The sequence below is a fragment of the Mytilus californianus genome, unplaced genomic scaffold (genome assembly GCF_021869535.1).
Source record: "Mytilus californianus isolate M0D057914Y unplaced genomic scaffold, xbMytCali1.0.p SCAF_8, whole genome shotgun sequence".
NCBI lineage: Eukaryota > Metazoa > Mollusca > Bivalvia > Mytilida > Mytilidae > Mytilus > Mytilus californianus.
In genome coordinates this window covers 51,305,689-51,319,620 of record NW_026262734.1, presented here as the reverse complement: position 1 = coordinate 51,319,620, position 13,932 = coordinate 51,305,689, and the positions used below count along the sequence as shown (strand labels likewise).

General features: G+C 33.3%; 1 protein-coding gene across 1 annotated transcript; it reads right to left on the bottom strand.

The window, feature by feature from the left end:
- Positions 1-3,083: 3,083 nt before the first annotated feature.
- Positions 3,084-13,781, bottom strand: LOC127712230 (endonuclease domain-containing 1 protein-like). The gene is made up of 2 exons (XM_052218560.1): positions 13,671-13,781; positions 3,084-6,206 (listed from the first exon to the last, which is right to left on the bottom strand). The coding sequence occupies exon 2, from the start codon at positions 6,186-6,188 to the stop codon at positions 5,193-5,195; it is 996 nt and encodes a 331-aa protein (XP_052074520.1). The 5' UTR covers positions 6,189-6,206; positions 13,671-13,781; the 3' UTR covers positions 3,084-5,192.
- Between the last annotated feature and the right edge of the window lie 151 nt (positions 13,782-13,932).

Sequence of the window (13,932 nt, the reverse complement as noted above, 5' to 3'; positions counted from 1 at the left end):
TAGTTAATATGAATGAGCCCTGTGGTAAACATCTCAGTAAATGTCACGTACATATTGAATGTCCAGCTGATAGCTGGGAAATATATGAATGGGTTATGATTTTTCTATAAAATATATGTATGGGTAGGGATTTTCACAAGAATCAATTTATGAATGGGGGGAGGTTACAACCCAATCCGGATGTGTATACCCACATATTTATGTTTAACTTTGAAGATCAACAGTCTGTCCCTCTAGTGAGTACTGAATATAGACAGACTGGTTAAGGAGGTATGACAAGACCCCACGGTATGGTCGGAATGGCGAACAAAGGACATATTATCATGATTCTGGGAATGCCATAGAAGTACATCAAAATGTGCATGCATCTATCAACCAATAATGGTTCAGGATACCCACAACACCGTATCAAATTTACAACAAAACCAAGTTGCCTGCCAACAAAGGCAATCAGTCCAAATCGTTGTAACAAACAGTTACAATCAACCACAACAAAATATCCAACAACAAGCAGCCCTACTTCAAATCGTACAACAGCCAACAAGGATTCAGACACAACCAAATATACAGCAAAACATGCCACAACAATTCTCGACAACCAAACAACAACCTGCAAAATATTTTCAACAACAACAGAATGTACCACAACTGCAACAACAACCAACGATGATGGCAGTTTAACTACCACCGATCACAAATCAATATGTACCATCCGTACAACCTCAACCTGGTATTTGAAATGTCACAAGCCAACAACAACAACAGGACTATAGTTCAGGGTTCATAGCCAACAACTTTCCTTTACAACCACAAAGAGGCATACAAACTGGTTTTCAGAACACCGAGTTTCAATAAAATTTAGATTTTTCAAAACTGCTTCGTTTATTACAATATTTATCCATTCTTAAATTTTAAAATGAAATAACTGATAGTATATAAATAGTGTAGACGTCCATTGGGCAAATTGGAATAATCTGTTTCTATAATGAAGACTGATAAGTGGTTATATATGGCGGGAAATGCATACAACATTAGATAATTATAACTTTAAGTTATCCCATTTCACCTATTCAGGTAATGGGGTACGTAAAATATTTGAATCAACTCAAGCATCGCATACTTGTCATATTTTCAAAAAACATAATTGTATATTCATTGACGACGTAACCACGCAGAAGTGACATCACTTATTATTTCATTTTATTTTTACAACCATGAGTTATGAATATCAATGTATATAATATGTATTGTAAAAAAGAATGTCGATACTGTTTTTTTGTGTAGCTATGCGCGTGCTCCAACATGTTCTGTGTTTACTAAATCTTTATATCCATGTTAGTTGAAATAAAGATTCATTCATTTTTGTCATTCATTCATTCACATGTGTCCTTTTATTTGTTTGGTTTCTTAGATGTTTAATATTTTTTATGTCGTTGGGTTGCTGTTTCAATAACGTACACAAACATCACTTTATATTGAAATTTGAAATGTGTATGAACAGTCAATCAATTTTCTAAAAACAGAGAAAGCCAGATTTCCCGGAGAGAACCTTCCGTAGGAAAACTGATATTTCTAGTCAATTAAACATCAGTGTTGACAGACAAGTGAAACAGTAGATGAACCACTTAGATCACGCGGCCACGAAGCCTCCCTCAATCAATTGGATCGAATCTAAATTAATCTATAATCAACAGCAGTTCCAATCAAATTAAAGCCGGAAAGCCAGGAGAGAAACACCGACCCTCCGCAGGAAAACTGGCAATCCTATTCAATAAAGATTATATTCGAACGTAACTACCACGTGTGGGATTTGAGCTCTCAACCTCAGTGTTGACAGGCCAGTGAACCAGTAGAACTACTTAGACTTCTCGGCCACCATCAATCAAGTTGATCGAATCTATAATCATCTATAATTAACAACAGTTTCAATCAAATTAACTAAAACGTTTTTGAAAAATACAAAAAGATTAAAATATCGCGATTTTCTCATTGAAACATCTTCCAGTCAGTTACTGGCAAAACAAATTTCTATGATTAACTATCAGTGGTTTATTCATGCAAATAAGCATCCATATGTAGAATAGTAACGGACAGGGGTAATCCTATCGTACAATCAAGGTTCAAAAATACTGTATCTGATATAACACAAACATATTAACTGTTCAACAAAAACAGCATTTCATTGGTTAGCAAATTTCCAGTTAAAATGTTAAAATTCAACAATACAGATGGAGCTCTACATTATACACGGTGAAATGATCAAAATTATTGTATTTTATTTGTTTTCATCTGTAGTGATCTGAATGCTAAGTGAAATCCAGAACAGCATATAACTAGGATACTTTTGAATACCAAGGCAGAAAAATCTTGAAAGGTTCAACGAACATTTGGCTACACGTTGCTGTTTTTTCTTCGAGATGTTTTCTTTTACAAAATTTTTCACAGCTCCGCCGTTTTAAAACCGCATTGGCTTTCCATATTTTTTTTGTGTTTTAGTGTTCCTGATAAATGTAATTCCAGAAAAGCTCTTCGTAGCCACCAAAATCATCAAGTGCTTTTTATTTTTATTTTCTAGCACTCGAACGATACCGTTGCTGGTAGACTGTTAGTCCCCGATGGTATCATCAGCTCAGTAGTCCTTGCTTCGGTATTGCCATGATTTATAATCTCCTTCCTTAAATTCTTAAATCAAGAAATAACTAAGAAACTAGCATATCTACCCATGAGGAAAAAGTGATCTTAGTAGATTTGGTTTATTCTCTTAAGGTTCCTTTTGGTCATATAGCTTCCAAGTATTTACACATCTATGACTTTCCTTATTTTTTGGTTAGGGCATTCTTGCATCAGGTAAATAAAACAAAAGCAACTCGGATGCACCTAATTTATAAAGTGCTATAATATCATAGAGGTCAAAAGTACAAGCCATATATTTTTATTTAAATATTATCACACATGACCAGGAATAATTGTTAATCTGTATTACATTTTGCTAAACTTTGCTACTGGTGTTAGTTGAAAACTTGTACTCAAAGGACCGATTAAAACCTAAATTATTACCATGCTGACATAAAAAATAAGACAAGAACACTTTATTTTTATTTTCAAAGTGTGCAACAATAAAGCGCAAGCTCTATTACCATATAAAAGAAGGAAATAAAAAAAATCCAATTAAAACAATAGATCATACTAACAATATATATACAATCACCTCAAAACATGATCTATTCAGCAGCAAGACTTAAGAGATAGAAATATAACATAGCAATTAAATTACATGGACTGGGAAAAACAAACACAGGAGATGGCAAGTATAAAATATGCAAAGCATACAATGTAACTACACAGCGACATTCTAAAACATATATAGACTTATAATGTTTTTTTTTTAATTTTGGTTCATTTATATGTATGGAGTTTAGTGTGACGAGCATTTCGCTGGACAAGTATATATTATTGTTTAGTGCCAGCCGAAGCCCACCTCCAAGTGCGGGATTTTTTCGCTGCATTGAAGCCCTATTGGTGGCCTTGGGTTGTTTTCTGCTCTTTGGTCGGGTTGTTGTCTCTTTACCACATTCCCCATATGTTTGTAAGCAAGCGTATCACGAGGTGTTTACATTTGTTATGTGATAATTCATTGCTTTGACTTTTATCATTTACACCAATTAATTTTGTACCTTGGGCTTTAGCTTCTGAACCGTAGCTCTTAGTTCCTTATGATATTTTTTGACAATTTGCTGACCATATTGTCAAAAAATATCATAAGGAAGTAGGAGCTACGGTTCTGCAGCTACTTGGTACCAACGCATTCAAACAAAGACTTAAATTCTATTAAAACTATCGCAATGTTAAAAAACAATTAGGAAAAAGTGATAGACTATCTTCCCAGAAATTTCCTGAATCTAAACCATAAAATTGTTATATTGCTTCTTTCACCTCTGCGAACATATGACAAAACCAAGACTATCATGTTTCTTATACATTTAATATAGCAAAAGATAAATTCAATCCTAAATTCCAAACGTTATAGAAGTTTACAGCGACAGTTGATAACCTTTTAGAATTACAAATTATAAAAGGGTAAATTGAATATTGAGCCATGAATATATATATAAACGTATTGACTTGAAGCGGTATTAATATAAGAAACTTCTTATCACTGTTTAATGACACTGTTTCACCCGCATATACTAAAATATGAAAAGATCACAATTTCAATAAACTTTGTTATGTTAATTCATTTCGGAAGATACTTAGAATGAAATATATAGCAAAAAAAATTGAAAAAAAAAGAGTAAGGCTCAAACACAACAATGTGTGAGCAAACCAAACAGACATAAAAGGTAAAAATGTCAAAATTGGGGTTCAGCAGTAAACATTCTTAATCACTATAAAAACAAACAACTATGTCAACAAGGAAAAACAAAATGGCATATAGGCACTCTATAGACAGAGCACATAAGCAAAAATGAAAGACAAGAATACAAAAATGACCTTTGCACAATAACACAATGACGGGATGTATAAATACCGATTCTAATATGACGTCCTTCTTTCGCTTTGGAATTGTTTCAAATAAAACATGGACTGAACGTGATTGACGTCACAATTGAAATTGCAACATCAGCTGGTTTTTTATAATGACGCCGGAGATCAAAATAGACATTAGTGTTGGTGTTGCTCGCTAGGAAATTAAATAAAATCATTCTAAAAGTCAGTTTACATATATCTTTTCATTTTTTCTCGTGAAACGGTTGATTTCCTTTAACGTTTTGCTTTCATCAAATCAAAATGGCTGCCTTTCAAACATGTATTATAGGTTCACTTTTCAAGTGCAAAATTTCTAAAATTACCAATAAGAATCGAAATAATTCTGTCATGACATGCTCTATGTTCATTTTAACATGGGTAAGCATTATAGATATTGACAAATATAATGCCTACCCATGTTAAAATGACCAAAGAGCATGACCCGAAAGAATTATTTCTTAAGCCACGCAAAAAAACAAAAACAAACAAACAACAAAACAAAACAAAACCATAGCTCACTTACATATATGATGCAACCACAAGGGGTATATGAAACTAGGATCTTGGATATTTAGAGAAATATATATTGCACTTATATATATATCGCAAAAGTATATAGCGTTATCTAGAATTACATGTAAATATAGTGACATACATGGACATATTTATCCAAACACTCTTACAAAGTAACACGCTCCATTGTAAACAGCTTTGCACACACGCCTGAACAAAGAAGTCTTCTCTTTAATGTAGCGAACATCAGTACTGGCAATCTCGTTAATAATGTTGTCCGCTTTAGTCGGGTTGAACAGACAATTTTTCACCGTGTTTCCATTTTGATCTGTATAATCTGCAAAAAGTGTAGGTGAGGTGGTTGGTAAAAAATTTTGTATTGAGTAGATAAAAATTGAGGAGTTATGAACGTTTTCGCCTAAAAATCCTGCCGACCATCCCTCATTACGGAGGGCATCATTCGCACCCGAGGAATCGCAGCATACGGCTGTCCAGTAGTGATCAGGTATATTGACTCTTCCATTACCCATGAACCTATTTTTGCTCGGTAGAACGCCTGTAATGAAATAACGTCTTGCTCCTACAAAATTACAATACTTTTTTGAGATGTCATAGAGAGTGGTTTCAAATCTATTCCATATTCCTTGATTAAATGATGGGACTTGAGGTGCGATATTGGTTAAAGTATTTGTCGCTTTTCTACTGTCTTCAGAATAGCAATGATATAGCTGTGGATTTAAATGTCCCCTGTCATAACCGCTACCTGTATAGTCAACATTTACTGCTTGTTTACTCCCGAACGCAGCTACATTGTTGTTTGCTCTGTTGATCTTTACCATACTTGGATCATTTTTGGTGGCTAGTTGAGGCTCAACAAACCAACCATTATACCGATTTCCGCACCTATCAAACGACAATGTGTATGCGCTATAGTATGGAATTCTGTTTGTTGTGTCATAATCAGTGGCGTAATAATATAGGTTTTCAAGTCGTTGACAGATTTGAGTTGAACCGACCAGTCGTTTCAACTTTGGTGCAGTTTTCTGGTAGAAAAAATCATTTATACATTTTCTAAAATTTGGAGATACTTCTAATTTTACAAAATTAAAAGATAGGAAAATCACAACTGATCCAAATATATTTATCATTGTGTACAATAAATCCGCCTGAAAAAAAAAACAACAATAAATATATTTAATATTATGAAACCTGATACATAAAATATAAATCAGTATCTAGTTTTATTATTAACGTAATTAAGTTTTTCCACCTTTCTGTGTAAAGACATTTTGGTTTTGTGTGGATTATTATTATATGATATCGAACAGTCTGATTAACTTTGAAACTTACCCTGTTTAACCATGTTAACCTAACACTTTTCTTTGTATTAGTTATATCCCCTAGCACTGTTTTCCTGTCATCGCTTCTCGTCAATTACCAAATTTATATTGTTTGTTATATCCTAAGAATATCAGTTTTGATTGAACCGATCCAGCGACATTTTATATGAATGATTTCCCCTTATTTCGTAAGTCGTATAGACCTGATGTCCTTTGATTAAAAATCATTGACTATAACTTGGAAATTGATATTAAGGTCATAGGTCAAGATTATGTTCTAACGTGAGACCGTTGCTTGTTATTGCATCGCTTCTGTCTATAAAACACAAGTATGCTCATTTGGTACATTTGATTGAATCAATATATCCTTTGACTTCTAATATGTGTTATTACCCCTGAATGATTTAATTTGAGAGTAATTTAAACATATTTCAAACTGATACATTATAAAAGCATGGGGTCTTCTGATAATGAAAGGATCCACTTTACCTAAAAATGGTTATCTGGACGTGATATTATGCAAACCAAAATAATTGTGTTTACACTTACAGAGTCTAGATATCATACAATTTCAGAATCTGTGTAAAATCAGCTATATTATGACACCGCAAGACCATTATGTAAAGCGGAAGTAAATAATTGTGGTCTGCATTCCACAGAAAAGAACCTGGAAACCATGTGGTTTTGGAATAAATATAGAACAATATTTCTATGCCGTAGCGAAATGTACGCCGCGCCCTATAAATGAGGAATTAGATTGTGTGTCACAATGTGTAAATGTGGTATGATGGTCAATATATATGGTAAAAGACTCATAACACAAAAATGGTCAAATGAAAATCACGGTATAATGAGGTAAATTACACATGATGGCAAACAATCTTACCAAGTATGAAAGTTTTCTGGCCAATGGTTTCATAGGAGCTGCATTAATGAGGTGACACTAATACAATTCTTCAAAGAATAGTTAAAGTACCTTAACTCCCGTAAAATAGTCAGACTAAAATGACGATATATGGCCATTTATCCTACCTAGTATGAAAGCTTTATGTCAAAACGGTCTCAGAGTAGTTGAGTTGACAAGGTACAATTGTCACAACACTTCAAAAAATAGTCAAAGTCCCTTAACTCCCGTAAAAAAAGTCGAATAAAAATGACGATATACTATGATCAACTACACATGATGATAAAACTTGGAATAAATTTAAAAGACATTAAAAGTTGATTCAACATTAATGCGACTTCAATTTAATAACAAAAAACTACTCCCGGATTGCTCCGACGTCTGACGGTTTCTCGTTCCTAGAAAGGCCTAAAACAGGCTGTCAGGCTTTAGAGTAATGAAGTAGGAACTTCAATAAATAATTTTGATAATATCGAATGAGTCATTTCTTATACAAACGTTATAAGTTTCATTGAAATAAAACATTTCACTGCACTAAGCTTCCTTTCCTTTTAATTTTCTCTCACAACTACACAATAAAAAAGTAATAAACAATTCTAATTGTAGATGTGAATATATCATAAAATTGAGAATGGAAATGGGGAATGTGTCATAGAGACAACAACCCGACCAAAGAGCAGAAAACAGCCAAAGGCCACCAATGGGTTTTCAACACAGCAAGAAAATTCCGCACCTGGAGGAGGGCTTCAGATGTCCTCTAGATAAAAATGTGTACTAGTTCAGTGAAAATGGACGTCACACTAAACTCCAAAACATATAAATGAACTAAAATTAAAAAACATACAAGACTAACAAAGGCCAGAGGCTCCTGATTTGGGACACGGGGTTAAACATGATTTGTGAAATCCCCCCTCTCCTTTACCTCTAGCCAATGTAGAATAAACAAACACAGCAATACGCACAGTAAAACTCAGTTTAAAAGAAGTCCATGTATATTACAAGAAGCAATAGACTGCATAATTATTACCCGTAGAGGGTGACTATCATCTATTCATCCGACGTTTGATCAATTTATGATATCGACATCCTGTATCCTTTATCGACATCCTGTATCCCATATCCTTGTGTTTTTTCTATTATGTAGTAATCATATTACACATGATACATACGACTCTTGGTAAAATAAAATATGCAATCCAAACACCAGCATATTGAACAAACTGAGAAATAAAATACCAGTAGGTACATCGTCATTCAGGAAAGTTTCCAAGTGATCATTAGCGAAATGAAAGCCGCCATTTCGTTTGATTACCAAGACGTCTTTCTTGTCCGATTAAACCAGTGCTAATGAATGTCCATTTTGATTTGAGCGTTGTAAAAATACTAAGTAAACTCCGGTTTTGTTGGTTTTTGTTTAAAAACAAGAGGTAACTATGACAATCTCTCTACGTTAAAGACTGCAGGGAAAACATGTAGGTATTATCTTGAAAGGTTAATCTTTTGCAGCTATCCTATATTCTTCCCTTCTCACAACCTATTTACATTTCGATTTTTCATCTCATCAATCGCTTTCTTATTTATTTTGTTTTATTTCAAAAAGTTATGTTTGCTTGATTGCTTTTCAACGAGAATACTTATTGCATAATTATGTTTAACATTGTACATGTTATGTTTTTAAATATAGCATTAAATTTAGAAAGCAGTATATTTACTTACGAACGATTAACTATAGCACTACATTCACTGTGTTTTGATACGAGGCAAAGTGTGGAAGGAAAGTACCGTCTCTTCTTATACTTTAACCGATAGTCACATGCCTAGACTGAGGGTTATTAATCGTATTGGGGTGGGGGTTTGATGGGCAGATTATTCAATCCTGTTGTGAATATTTACGTAGGAAAATTGTTCTAAGAAAACAAGTGGGCTTTGGTGATCATGGCTTCTAGGAATTTAATTTCTTTAAACGGTACGAGGAAAAGTACCTTTTAACCTGATGTTTTAAATATCGTTTTAGATATATTTCTTCGTTCGTTCATGTTTAACCAAATCCATCAATGTGGAAATAGCATGGTTTTAAATTTATATGATACCTGTCTCAGTGCGCACGAAATTTGTAGAGCATTTACTAAACAGCTGAAAAGGCTAAATAGTATAAGATAAATTTTCCTAAAGGGACATATAACCTTAGGCTTTGTACAATACTATTGACATAGAACTCAAGTTATAATATATACGTTTGACAGCATAATTTATGAAATGAATATATGTTGCTAAAACGAACATTTTACTTATTGCGATTGCGGAAGCATTAGCTTCATGAGAAATGATAAATCGATACCCTGTTACGTGTAATTCATGAGTAATCTCACTAATCCCACGTTATACATGTTATATGGATAGTAATTAAGGCATGCTTTATCGGATGGTTCAGTTTTGTTGGAATGTTGAGCATTTGAATAAGTCTTTCTGGTTATAATGAAACATTAAGACCAAACAGCTTATTTATTATATATATGCATATGCTAGCTCAATGGGCTTGTGACATAAAATCTCGTTGCATACACTAACAAAAACAAGTATTGTTGTTAATAACAAAAAAAAAAAAAATAAAAAAAATTGCGTCAAATGTTCTATTTGCGGTACATGCGAAATTGTTAATCGGACTTTGAGGACAACGTTTACGTGAAATTCGGTGATCTGAAAAAGACAAATTGTTTTACTCATAACTTTTGCCGAAGGCCATTGAAATATATATTATTTTAAATATCATTACTTGAAAGAGATTCACAGCATTTGCCGTTTCTATTTTTTGTAATTTGGTAATACTGGAAAAGTATTTCCCTTTTGCATATTATTCCTGGCGGATATGCACTTAATCCTTATGCTAAAGATTAAAAACACATACGAATGTATGCTTAAAAGTCTTGAATCGATCGATCCAAATCGTTTTGTTTAACCCTCTTAATGCCAAGGCGATATTTATGGGTTTTAATGACAATGCGACATATATGTCGTCACATCAATTGAAACTAGTCTACTGTTACGATCATTTTTAAGTAAGATGGAAAACATTGGAAGTTCTATGACATTCTGTCCCTCGTTTTTTAGTGGATTTCCACACGACGATCCAATATCGTGGTTAGGAAGTTTCCGTGCCTGTGGAGATTTTAATTATTGGAAGGACCAACACAGATGATTCATGCAATGAAATTGCGTCCTACCGGAAGAACTCTGTAATGGATTATACAAGTGAATGCCAGCCAAACAGAAAATTCGGAGACCCTGAACAAGGCCTTTAAGAACTATTTTCAGGACATTCACCCTAAGTGACCTTAGGAACAGCAACTATATGATGAACGAATACCTGAAGATGAGAGTCTCGAGAACTGTGCCAACGGCATTAAAAAACGCTGTATCCTTCTGCGGAAAAATAAAAAAGGACAAAGTCATCTGTTTTATACTAGGAATTACAACAGCGTTAAGAATGGTCGTTATTTGAAAGAGCCAATGAATCCGTGAACATTCTTCCGCAGTTCAACCGTACATCTGACGACCAAACAGAACGTGATACAGTGCATTAAAACTAACTGTTTTGCAGAATGAAATAGCCATTTGTTCAGTTTCAAGTATAACTTGCCAGTTCCTTAATAATCAGAATACATCGCAAAGGAGTGACACAACCTGCAAAGATTCAGCACTCCAAAGAAGAAACTGAGGAAATGTTTTAAGTGTGGAAATGTCGGACACATTAAAAAATCTGCCGAAAAAAGTAGGAGTGCCTAGCCGTGTGAGGGCAGCCGCTGCGCTGAATGAACCATCTGCCCTAGCTAAACTAACAATATAAATATTTTTATGGATGGAATTAATTTGACAAATAGTTATGTTCAGATAAGGTAGGATAAGTTATTCAGTTTGCTTTTACTGACTCAGGGTCAGACATTAATGTTATAAATAAACAAATTGTCAAAATAGTAAATACTGATCAGATAAGATAATGAGAATATGCCATTCACAAGTGCTGTTTATATTTCAGTTACAATCGGAAATCATATATGAAGTGTGAAATTGTATGTGGTTGAAGGTAAAATGCCAGATATTATTTTGGACTTGGAATTTTTACAGTAAAAAATATTGTTATTGATTTTTAAACAATATAATACGCGTAGACCCTAGATGTCAGTTTACTTTAATTAACGGTACTATCATACCGCCTATGACTGAGGAAATAGTTGCAACAGAGATAATATAGTTGGTTTAACATCAGCATCGGCAAATTATTTGTCTTCTTGGTTAATGGCTGCTAAGTCAATTATTAGAGTTGATAAAAATCAGATTTTGTTTGGTGTTGGTAATTTTAACAGATAAACCAATTACTTTGTCAAAACAATGTAATTTAGGAAAAATCGTTTGTTTGTCGAAGCATGATCAGCTGTTTGATTTGAATCTCTTGATATAGAAATAGGGTAATGTAATATCACTAAATCAAGCTGACCAAACAATATCAATAAATCAAATATATCAGTAACAAGCGTTAGGTGACAAGCATAATGAAGTATTTGTTCGTAAAACAGTTAGCTTGGTAAATGATCACTCCTGCATATGAAACACAAAATAGAGGTTCATCAGGGAAAGACGAGCAAACAAGGCAGACTCACGTCAAAAGGATGTTTTGAAAAATAAACATGTTTGAGAAAGATATTATTGAAGAGTCTATTAGTCCCTAGTAGATCAGAAGTATAAACTTTTAACATATGTACAAATAGATTTTCGCATATACTTTTTATTGATCCCTTTTAACGTGCGACTTAAACTTTTTTCATATAAGCCTTTTCTGGAGTAAAACAAGTAAGTAATTCTAGTGTTTTGATCATTCATTAAACATTGAGAATAAAAATAAACTGTTCACACAGAGATATGTCTCGCCTTTTTGATACTTTGATAGTAAAATGCAAATGTTGAAACTAAAATAGCAATATTTTAACATGTAAGCTATGCAAAATATTCAAAGTCAATGAACCATGACTGAAGGCACAGGGTATAACAATCTCCATGGAAATGAGATGTGCCAATGCTTTTATATATGCATACCAAATATCATTGACCTGCCACTAGTGGTTCCCATTAACTGACCTAATCACAAACTAATACATGTAAACTAAGCAAAAGTTTCAAAGTCAATAGACCATGACTGAGGGGGTGGGCCAAATAATGGAAATGAGATGAGCCAATACTTATACAACTACATACCATATACCATTGTCCTACCACTAGTGGTTCACCATAAACTGACTTAATCACAAACTAATAAATTATTGACGCCGCCGCCTACGCCAGCATACCTATGTCTCGCTTTTTGAGTCCATCAAGGCGAGACAAAAACTGCATTACAGATACAGAATATAAAATTAACTAAAAACAATTCATTAGAAAAGCTCGAAAAGAATGGTTGTCAGTTTCAATAATATTATTTACTATTTCACCTAAACGTTGAACATAACAATATCAAAAATGAAAACATAATTTCTTTGTATTCGTGTTATTCGGGAAGTTTTAGAAGAAAATGCAAACAAAATCAAAAATCTACTGTGCGAGTCTACTTTAAAAAAAAAGTAAATACGGGTTTATACGGCACTTTAAATGTTTAACTATAATTGTATCCATTTTCTTCGTATTTTATGGTGTAACTACTACCTTTACAACACAAAAGAGGGTAATTGGTACCGTTATTTTACCCCATCATAACTACCGACAATATTTGCTTTAATCTGTTTATCATGTAATTGATTTGGTATATGAAATCACATAAAAGCAATTTATTGACTAAAAGAAGCATCTTCAAATATCATGAAGAAGAGTTGCGAATTGTACGGATACCTACGTTAATGTGCTGTAGCAATCCAAAGAAACAATTAATAAAAACATGACATTTAGAGGTCAGAAAACAACAAGCAAGCATCTGTATTAAATAGTAAAAAGTCCCGAGACTAGACAGGTTGAAAAAAAGCTACCTTAATTTTCTGTAAACATAAAATTCATGAATATAGCAAAAAATTGTAACATATTAACAAAGACAACTGCTGACCGCGTTCCTGTACTTTGAAAAGCGAAGTAAGTTTTTTGTCGTGATTAAACAGTCGAGCAAATACTCCAACCTCCCCTTTTATATCAATCATTGCAATACTGTGAAAATTGCACGCTTTTGGCACGCGTGAAGATTAAATAATTATAATTGGCCCTTCATTTTCCACTTATAAAATTTTTTTCTTGTAAAATTAAAATGAAATGATTGCTCTTCCACTTATATTAATCATTCTTTGTTTCTTAAAGAATGATAAAACAAATATTTGCTTAATGTCATACTAAAATAAAATTGAGGAAAAACTTACCCAAAAAAAGTTGGTTGATTAGAGATGAATGAAATGACGTTAATTTCACAAGTACAACAGTGTTTTAAGTTAATTTTTCATGCACCCCTTCCGTCCAAAAACGGAAATGCGTTGTTAATCTACGTAATTTATGAGCATATACAATTAAATAGGTCTGTAAATGCATCACCAACATTCTATCATGTACACTTCCTTTAACATGTTTAACAAAGTGCATTGCTTATTTAGGAAAATAACCTGCTTAATCATTTGAAAAGTCCAT

Bases quoted from the DNA above. Each gene is read 5' to 3' on its own strand.
- LOC127712230 (XM_052218560.1), bottom strand. From the start codon at position 6,188: ATGATAAATATATTTGGATCAGTTGTGATTTTCCTATCTTTTAATTTT.